This window comes from Xiphophorus maculatus, chromosome 19, assembly GCF_002775205.1.
Source record: "Xiphophorus maculatus strain JP 163 A chromosome 19, X_maculatus-5.0-male, whole genome shotgun sequence".
NCBI lineage: Eukaryota > Metazoa > Chordata > Actinopteri > Cyprinodontiformes > Poeciliidae > Xiphophorus > Xiphophorus maculatus.
Window position 1 is genome coordinate 20,819,292 of NC_036461.1, and position 10,609 is coordinate 20,829,900.

The 10,609-nt window shown below is 39.7% G+C and overlaps 2 protein-coding genes across 2 annotated transcripts in view; both read right to left on the bottom strand.

Annotated features, from left to right (window-relative positions):
- Nucleotides 1–8,471, bottom strand: part of LOC111612227 (MAP/microtubule affinity-regulating kinase 3-like) — a gene marked incomplete at its 5' end in the record, with an annotated part of 23,611 nt that extends 15,140 nt beyond the window's left edge. Inside the window, one exon of the mRNA XM_023352733.1 lies at nucleotides 8,407–8,471. Coding sequence (XP_023208501.1) covers nucleotides 8,407–8,471 — 65 coding nt within the window. The remainder of the gene's footprint in view (nucleotides 1–8,406) is intronic.
- Nucleotides 5,302–9,003, bottom strand: LOC111612153 (MAP/microtubule affinity-regulating kinase 3-like). Its single transcript, XM_023352361.1, has 2 exons — nucleotides 8,926–9,003; nucleotides 5,302–5,680 (listed from the first exon to the last, which is right to left on the bottom strand). The coding sequence occupies exon 2, from the start codon at nucleotides 5,605–5,607 to the stop codon at nucleotides 5,335–5,337; it is 273 nt and encodes a 90-aa protein (XP_023208129.1). The 5' UTR covers nucleotides 5,608–5,680; nucleotides 8,926–9,003; the 3' UTR covers nucleotides 5,302–5,334.
- Nucleotides 9,004–10,609: the final 1,606 nt, after the last annotated feature.

The window sequence follows — 10,609 nt, forward strand, 5'->3', positions numbered from 1 at the left end:
GCTTTGATGGTGGGTCGTCCTGCTTCCCATCATCCACCTTCTTTGGAATTCTAATGGCGCGGCAAAAAGTCACTAAATTTCTCCAACCTGCCAGAGGTTGTGGCGAGGCACTGATAGGAATGGAGTCCTCTCGACGCAAAATGGGCTCTTCCGGTTTGTCAAGTCCAAATGTGAATTTAAAGCTGGAAGGAAGCACTGTACCAAAACTAAGCTTTAATGGTGGGTCGTCCTCCTTTGCGGAATCCACCTTCTGTGTAATGCTCATGGCATGGCCAGAAGTCAAAGAAGCCCCGTCCTCTTCCAAACCTACCTGATGGTGTTGCGAGGTACCAATAGGTCTGGAGTTCTCTGGACGCAAAATGGGCTCTTCCTGTTTGTCAAGTCCAGACGTGAATTCAAGTGAAGTACAAGGAGACGTGTCTTCTTCAGGCTTCTCAGCTACCCCAATGTCTTGTATGAATTTGAAATTTGGAGGAAGAATCTCAAGAATCTCAGAGTGCCAGTGCAGTGATGCAGCACTGCCACGGTCCATAGCGGAGCTCAGCTGATCAAACTTCGAATTGAGATGTTTCAATGACTGTTCAAGCACTCCTATGCCCCACAGGAATTTAATGTTTGGTGCAAGGACCTGGACAATTCGAAGTCTGGAATTAAAGTAATCCTGGTCTTCATTATTAACCTCGTCTTTATTGGAGCTGGTAGTACAGTCGTTACCTACCTCGTCTTCACTGGAGCTGGTAGTAGAGCTACCGCTGGAGCTGGTAGTAGAGCTACCGCTGGAGCTGGTAGTAGAGCTACCGCTGGAGGTGGTAATACAGGCATTACCTACCTCGTCTTCACTGGAGCTGGTAGTAGAGCTACCGCTGGAGCTGGTAGTAGAGCTACCGCTGGAGGTGGTAATACAGGCATTACCTACCTCGTCTTCACTGGAGCTGGTAGTAGAGCTACCGCTGGAGCTGGTAGTAGAGCTACCGCTGGAGCTGATAGTAGAGCTACCACTGGGGCTGGTAGCACAGTCCACAGACTGCGGAGGTGAACTACACCTCAACCCCTCTCCGTAGTCTTCAGAAACCATGTCGGTTTCATTTGACCACACCTTACCGTGTTCCTTACCATTGTCTGGAAGTCCCTCCAACTTTGGGGATCCATCTGCTGGAAGCGCCATGGTCTGAGCTGTAAAGGAAGAAACAAAGCAAAAAAAGCTATAATTCAGGATCTAGACCTTCACAAAAGTCCAAAGCAATGTTTTGAGGGAACTAAAATACCAACAATACAATAACCCAGGTTTGTGAATGTGTTTTTTTTCTTGAATATATTTAATTAACAATATTATTGCTATGCCATTGTATTTGATTATACAATAAAGACGGGAATTAAGAGATAAAACAAATATAGCTTATCTTTAGTCACAAAAAAACAGCAAAAAATACAATTTTACATAAAAACCAGAACACACTCTAAAACTCAATGATCAAACATGTATGGAGCATCGCCACTCAGACAAACGAACTTGCAGCTTCATCTTGGTACCAATCAATCATTAAAGACAACAAATCAAATTTAGACTTATTGGCAATTCATCCCTAACCATAAACTATTAAACATTTGGAAACATAAATTAAAGAGCTATACACTGTGTTTAGAATGTCTTAATAGCTACTGAAACACCTGTAATCTTAGACTGTGCCATAAGTGTGAATGAAATAAGACTGCAACAAGTTACTCAGTTTACCTTTATATAACAACCCATCCTCACAAATCTTTGATGCTCAGGTACATTTGATCACTCTTAACAATAGCCAGGGATAAGATATGTGATCCATTCATAATTATTACACTTAAATCACTGCTTACACAACTTTAATAGTTTAAAAGTATCAAAGTTTAGAAATATATGTTTCCAATTGCATTTGTAAATTACCAAAATGTTAATTGTAGTTAATCAAACTAAATTCCTCTGAGCTCCACAATTTTTCACAATCACAAAGACAGCAAGTCTGACACCCCATCAGTATTACCTTCATACTCCCACATATAGCCAACAGCAGAAATGTAAACCTGTAAAATTAATTAAGTTTAAAGACTGGGGATCTAAATAAACAGGCCGACATAAGTGGCCTTTCCTCCGTTTCCAGGGGCTCCCTCCTACAAAAATAAAACTGTTTATTTGGTTAAGAAATCCATATCCAGTGTTAAAATGGCCATTATATTTTGTCTGGAGATAAGCCAGACAAAATCATTAAAATAATAATCTGCATCCCTTATGTGTGCATCATGCCTCAAAGATGGAGCAAAACACTGTTTTTCTGGTCTTGAGTAATTACAATAAACTAAATAATTGAGTTACTTTGTGAAATCAACAGGTACACATTGATTGTTCTTTAAAGATTTTTCTAAGAATAAAGTTGTGTGTTATTTATTCAATGTATCCATGGAGACTACAAACATTTTTTCAAACCAAAACAACTCCAGTCAGCATTACTGACATTTTCCAGAATTTCAAATAACTAGCATATAAATCACAAAACAAATTCAATTAACTCACAAATACGTTGCACCCCAAAAATGCAATTATATTTTCCTAGACAGAGAGTTTTAATTTCCAAAAACAGAACACCAAAGTCATCAAAGCTGATTTTTTTTTTTTTTTTACAAAGAAATCCTTATTTTCTTTGTTAAAATCAGCTTTAATTGATGATAACTACTGTATGTCTATACACGATTCATTGCCTACGAATGTTCTATCATTAACAAACACACACACACACACATAATGCTTATTACTGGGGCAACAGTGGTAGGAGTTTGCTCTGCAATGGTCCGCCTCTGTCGTTGTGTCCTTGAGCAAGACACTTCTCCCACCTTTAGCTGGAGTTTATTGCTGGCACGATATAACATCTGTGGCTACAATCCATTAGCTTAATATCATCAGTGTGTGAACGTGTGCATGAATGGAAATTTTATGTAAAGCGTCTTCGAGTGTCCTAATAAACCGCTAGTCTGATGTGATTACCATGGAAACCAAGTATGTTTGTCAGGGCATTTTTCAAAAAATAACGGTCAAAACCTAATGTTAAATATTTAACGTATTTCACTTAGCGTATCCATGGAAACTGAGTGTTTATCATGGCATTTTTCAAAAAATAACGGTCAAAACCCATGCTAATTTTCCAGAAATTTGACGTTAATTTAACTAATTTGACTATAATTAAGTAAAATACATATATTTCATAAATCACTACACCACAGTTTAACATTCCTGACATTTCCAGCGAAATTCAGTTAAGAAAAAGCCTCATTAGTTAAGAACGATCTATGCTAGCAAAGAATGCTACTAGTCTTTTTTTTCTACAGCAGTCAGTATTTCTTTAAAACACACACACACAAAATAAACTAAACAAGTCACTAATATCTTAGTAATATCTTGCTTTCGTTTATTAAAAAATAAAAGAACGATTTTAACCTTCCAGCTGGTCACCCTGTTGGTGCTTCTCCTGGCCAGGAACCGTCTTTCGCAGGTTTCTTATCCACGGGCTTCTTCAGCAAGTGCGTATTTCAGCAAGCGCTTCTTTAACAAGTTTTGCACAGCAGACTTTTCAACAAGCTCAAACCGTCCGAGGCTGTAAAGGCTCCTTCAGGCGTCTCTCTCAAAAGTCCCGTCGCAAAGGGGAAAAAACTCAGAAGGTCAGCGTCATTTATAGGCTTGAGGACGCTAACGTCGTTTCCATGACTTTCATTGACGAACGCACGCACTGGTGCGTCAGAGAAATCGGACTACAAATAATGCAGGAAATGCAAGTATCGCGTTGTCATGTTTATCACTCCTTATGCTGCCACCTACTGGCCAACCGGTCTAAGTTCACAATGACATTTTTAAAACTTACACGACTGATGTGACATAATATTTCTGCTTTCATTATTAACTATGTCAGTTTCGGACCATCAAATGGGAAAAACTTCTCTCTGTCGTAAAGCATGGTTTGGAAGAAAAATTCAAAATTCAATTCAAAAATACTTTATTGATCCAAAACAGGGGTCACCAACACGGTTCCCATGGGAACCCGGTTGCTAACGTAGTCAGCCGAGAACGCAGGTGACGTCAAAATGCTAAGAGTTATATTAATAGTAGCGCCATTCTATAGCGGGCTGCACAGTGGCTCAGTCCGTAAGGTTGTTGCCTTGCAGTCGGAAGGTTGTGGGTTCGCTTCCCACAACTACTGTAGGAGTTTGCATGTTCTCCCTGTGCATGCGTGGGTTTCCTCCGGGTACTCCGGTTTCCTCCCACATTCCAAAAACATGACAACAAGGTAAGAGTTCATTGGTCACTCCAAATTCTCCCTAGGTGTGAGTGTGTTCCCCTTAGATAGAAATGGATGAATGGAAAATAAATTTTTTTTAATGATTTATGTTAATCGCCATATAGAGACCTAATAAATTCAGATGCTTTGACTCGCCAGTAAGCGCTTTGCTCTCCTCCCACAGAGCCTCCTTCCCAGTTTTTTGACAGGTGACTGTTGAGGAGTTTGTCCATGGACAAACAGCAAACAGGAGCTTTGTTGGGGGGTTTTCTATGGCAAAATTAATAACAACGAATCAAAAGTTATTCAGTTCTTTTTGCTTGATTTGAAAAATATGCACAATTTGATGAATCGTTTTTTTTCCACTATGAAAACAACTTTTTTTTTAGCTAAGTCTAGGCTAACAGTCATTAAGGGTGTGAGAAGCTTCTTACCACAAGAAGGATCGATCAGCGATTAGTGCGTCGTTAAGTCGTCATTCAAGAGCGCATTAGTACGCGGCTGGTGTGCAGCGCCAGCAAACAGCGAGGTGTGAACCGGAAGGAAAACATGATGTCTACCAGGTCAGGGAGGGCCCTTAATATACAGACAGCGCCACAACCAATTAAATTCAGGCACTTGTGTGACGCGTTCAGATCCCACAGGGCATACTGCCACACAAGTATCACGTTGTCATGTTTATCACTCCTTATGCTGCCACCTATTGTCCAACCAGTCTAAGTTCACAATGACATTTTTGAAACTGTCACTGCTGATGTGACATTATATTTCTGCTTTCAGTTTCCGACCTTCAAATGGGGAAAACTTCTCTCTGTCATAAAGCATGGTTTGGAAGAAAGATTCAAAATTCAATTCAAAAATACTTTATTGATCCAAAACAGGGGTCACCAACACGGTGCCCGCCGGAACCCGGTTGCCCCAGGGGACAAAAAGGAGACATTTGGAAACTGCTACTTGGATGATTGTACAGCTTCAATACCTCTGAATATAGATTTGATTTAGATTTTTTTTTTACTTATCTTTTAAGTCCTTTTGTTCATAGATTTAAGTCGTTGGCTATTTTGGAAGCAATGTTCTTGAAAGCGATGGACGACCCGGATATCCTTTGGAAGCGGACGCCGTTCAGGGAGAGACGGGGGAGCCTGCAGACCTCCATCTCCCACTGGACCAGGTTCTCGGCCCGCCCGTCGCCATGGACGCAGAGGAGCAGGAAACTCTCTTGCTGTTCGTAGTCGCAGTTGTTGGCGTCGAGCACCTTGCGGATCTCCCTCATGATGTCGCAGGGCTCCATGGAGCTGGTGGTTCTCATATTCCAAGTGAATCTGAGGGAGCGGGGCTTACCGTCTTTAATTTCCCCTTTCTGATCCCCAGGTACATGGCGACTGTGGGGAGAAAGACACGGAGGAGAGCTTGGCTTAGAATAAATTAAAATCCTGCTGGGATTGTTTGCAACAAATCTTTCACAGAAGTGACTTTTTGTTTCTTTTAGGGGCGGCAGTGAATGAAACTATAAAGTCTAATAAAGCTGAAGTTTTTCTTACTGTGACCTGAGCCGCTCTGAGCTCAGTTTATCTTTATGTCACATTTAGGTGGCAGCACAAAGCTGTGGAGCCTTTAACTAGACAAAATGTAGTCAACAGTCATTACAGCTTTTTTGATTTTTTGCTTGTGAAACCAACTTTTATTTTATTCCAGTTTAGCGGTAAAGTTAAATCTTATTTTAATAATAATAAAAAACAGTTGTAAATAATCTATTAGCATATTTACTCTCTCATTACTTTTACTACATTTTGTCTGTGACTTCCAAACTGAGAAAGGGGAAGTAAAAGAAAGTAAAAACTGACTGAAGCCATCTCTGAAAAACCCAGAATATCACTGCAACATTAAGATTTGATTCACTGTACATAAATAAATTTTTAAAAAGTTCTTCAACTGTCGATAAGATGTTTGAAACATAAACTAGTGATGGGTCCGGTAACACCGATGCGTCGGCGCATGTGTCAAGCTCATAGACCAAAATCAGCGTCGGTGCGCGTATCGTTTTCAGCAAGTCACGTGACCGATACAGGAACTGTTTCCAAATGACACTGGTGCGCCAAACTGTTTATATATGGAAGCCAATCTGTCAACGGGATGCATTTGCCAAAATAATTCTTGACCTTTTACGGTACAGCGTCAACTATGGAGCCTCAAGGCAAACGAAAGGTTTGGTAGTATGGGGCCATTTTAATCTTACGTCAGAGAATAAGGTATTGGTTCTCACTTCGTAGTTGTTTCATCCGGTTCTTTTCAGTTTCTACTCCATCTATCTGAATCCAAATTCAGCTGAAACCGACTCTTAGTTTACTTTCATATTATGTTCTGCAGGTTAAGTTTTGCATGTTTCTCCTTTGAAATTATACATTTCATAATTTTATTCTTAAATTACCCTCCATAAATAAAAATCTTTAGGCAGAAAAAAGGGAAATAAAGACAATCCCGCTATAAATAAATACACAAAAGACATTTCCAGCAAAACACATCCATAAAGATCTGCGTACAAAATATAAAAGACAAAATGTAAGTTATGTGAACAATATACAGTGTCACTAAAATCTGCTTTATTTAAGTAAATTCACCTCCTCAATGCTGAGGCATAGGGCATCAGAATGAAGTCACAGATACACCTGGATAAACTCAGGTATACAGCCAGTCTACAAATTACTCAGCTGCTTTTTATCAATTATTTCATATAAATGTATTGTTTACTTCATTTTTTCTACAGCAGGAGAAGTTGTGTCAAAAAAACGGAACAGATTAAATTTCAAAATTTTAGAAAAACCTTTTTTTTTTTAAATGAAAATTTGTGGAAAAAAACACCAACAAAAAACCCCCAGTCCACAAGCATCCTCATTCCAAACACGATCGCTTTCATTTTCATCACTTGGTACATGTTCACATTACTTATTGACTGTATCGAAGAATATCAAATATATTTTGATTTTAACTGAAGATATGACATTATACAATATACAATATACGATGAAATTAAATGACTTAAATCTTATTGTATAGACTAGGTCATCAAATCAGTCTGTGAACTGCGTTGCCTGTAGGGATTTTTAATGTCCAGCAGGTGTCAGTATTCAGTGACACAGTATTGACGCGGTATCAATACAGTTTTGCTTTGGGTCAAAACGACACATGACGCCTCATTTACCCATCACTAACATAAACATCTTCATACCTGACAATTGGAGATTAAAAACTTATTTCTGATAGGAAATGACAACAGCATCTCAAAAGATAATGTAAGAATTTCAAAGTAACTAAACTACTTATAACATTCCTCAATAATCAATAAAAAAATATTGACTGACTTTAAAGCAGTCAAACTTTTTTAAATCTATTTTTATTTCTGATCAGCTCTTTCCATGTTTCCTCATGTAGCAGAAGCTCCACGTCTTCTTACTAATTTATAAGATCAAGGGATTCCTTCAAAACATGTATTTTACATAACAGTATAAAATCTTTTTGTAACTTCAGTATTTTAATGTATATTAGTTTTATTTGAAATAAATCTATTTTGTGTCATTTTGATTTGAAACCCCAGTAATTATTGGCTTAACATTTAAATCTATTTATTTAGTAAATAACACAAAGAAATTCTGGTCGTTTCTTCTTCTCTGGCTTTACAAACCAGAGAAGAAACAAACAAAAACAAACAACATTTCTACTTTTCATATCCATTTTTCTTTTAAATTACCAAAATTTGACATTTTAAAATAGTTTTTACTAAAAGCCTCCACCGCTTTCTGGGTTTTTCATAGATCATGTAAAGGAATATTTTTGGAGAATCTCAACAGAAACCGGAGACATTTCAGCAGAATTAAAGCAGACTTTGAATCTTCAGCTAGCATGCAGCGTTAGCAGAGCGGCACGTCACACAGCCATGCAACCGCAGCAACAAAGCTGCAACAACACACTGCTGCAACTCCTACACACTCAGGGCAAAGCAGCGCGGGCCTGACGCTACATGGGAAGCGGTGTGTGTGTGTGTGTGTGTGTGTGTGTGTGTGTGTGTGTGTGTGTGTGTGTGTGTGTGTGGGGGCAGCAGGTATAAGCTCACCTTGAGCCCTCAAGTCTCCCGTTTCTCTCAAACTCGGTTGAGACTCTGAGGCGCCGTGAGAAAATTCACACGGGGAGTCAGAGGAGAAGAAAACAACAAAACAGATTGTGGATTGTGCACAACACAAATCATTTCTCATCAATTTCAGTGAATGGAAGAGAAAAGAAAAGAGAAATCAAGTGTGTGACGGAATACGTTAGCGACGGTGTGAGCCACCACCAACACGTCACTGAGCAGTGAGCTCAGTGACGTGAGCAGTCAGCGTTTGCTGCCTCAAGTTAACGTTAGCTTCCAAGTCTCAGTTTCTTACAATGTAATGTTATTTCATTGCATTTCACAAATTACTTCAGGAGCATAACGAGGTGCAAAGCGTTTGCTAGCATGAGCTATTTTCACAAAACCCTTCAAAGGTGAACGTTGAACGTGTTTGGAGATTTGAGGACATTCAAACGACACCGGTTTCCTTGACCGGTGGTTCCGTTTGGCAAGCAAAATAGCCGCTACAAACTCAACCCCTACCTTCTCCGAAGCTTGACTTTTTTGGTTCAAACTAGCTTCAACCAGTCTGCATTTATACGTCAAATAAATGCTGCTTTTAATCCCGCTGGAAGTGACAGCTACGGCGTTCATGGGCAACGCACTTGGTGTTGTTTTCAACGGAAGTGACATGAAAAGGCCCGGATGATGATCACCCGGTGACGTCAAAATGCTAAGAGTTATATTAATAGTAGCGCCATTCTATAGCGGGCTGCACAGTGGCTCAGTCCGTAAGGTTGTTGCCTTACAGTCGAAAGGTTGTGGGTTCGCTTCCCATAACTACTGTAGGAGTTTGCATGTTCTCCCTGTGCATGCGTGGGTTTCCTCCGGGTACTCCGGTTTCCTCCCACATTCCAAAAACATGACAACAAGGTAAGAGTTCATTGGTCACTCCAAATTCTCCCTAGGTGTGAGTGTGTTCCCCTTAGATAGAAATGGATGAATGGAAAATAAAATTTTTTTTAATGATTTATGTTAATCGCCATATAGAGACCTAATAAATTCAGATGCTTTGACTCGCCAGTAAGCGCTTTGCTCTCCTCCCACAGAGCCTCCTTCCCAGTTTTTTGACAGGTGACTGTTGAGGAGTTTGTCCATGGACAAACAGCAAACAGGAGCTTTGTTGGGGGGTTTTCTACGGCAAAATTAATAACAACGAATCAAAAGTTATTCAGTTCTTTTTGCTTGATTTGAAAAATATGCACAATTTGATGAATCGTTTTTTTCCCCATTGTGAAACCAACTTTTTTTTTTTAAGCTAAGGCTAGGCTAACAGACATTAAGGGTGTGAGAAGCTTCTTACCACAAGAAGGATCGATCAGCGATTAGTGCGTCGTTAAGCGCATCATTCAAGAGCGCATTAGTACGCGGCTGGCGTGCAGCGCCAGCAAACAGCGGGGTGTGAACCGGAAGGAAAACATGATGTCTACCAGGTGAGGGAGGGCCCTTTATATACAGACAGCGCCACAACCAATTAAATTCAGGCACTTGTGTGACGCGTTCAGAGCCCACAGGGCATACTGCCACACAAGTATCACGTTGTCATGTTTATCACTCCTTATGCTGCCACCTACTGGCCAACCAGTCTAAGTTCACAATGACATTTTTGAAACTTTCACTGCTGGTGTGACATTATATTTCTGCTTTCAGTTTCGGACCTTCAAATGGGGAAAACTTCTCTCTGTCGTAAAGCATGGTTTGGAAGAAAAATTCAAAATTCAATTCAAAAATACTTTATTGATCGAAAAGTAAAATTAAATGTTGTAGCTCATCAATCCAGATTCTTCAAAGAGTTATTGTAAATGGCTGATTGCTGTTGGCAGGAAAGATCTTTTGTAGCGGTCTGTGTTACACCAAATTTGAAGAAGCCTCTGACTGATGTTACTATATTCTTTCAAGACAGTCTCATGAAGAGGATGGTCAGAGTTACCCATAATTTTCTTAAAGTTGTGAAGACTCCTCCATCATTTCTGTCTTCTCTCTCCTGATTGGCCAGTGTTGTTGTCTTGTCTCAGTGATGCTGGAGAATCATGACATAAAAAGACACACATTCATTAATCTCTGGCTAAATAAAAGATGATTGAAAGAGACTTTCTGATCAAGTTATCATAATATTCTCACCTTTTCCACAATCTGTTACAACCAGTAGATCAGCAGGTGGAGCAGA

Bases quoted from the DNA above. Each gene is read 5' to 3' on its own strand.
- LOC111612153 (XM_023352361.1), bottom strand. From the start codon at position 5,607: ATGAGAACCACCAGCTCCATGGAGCCCTGCGACATCATGAGGGAGATC.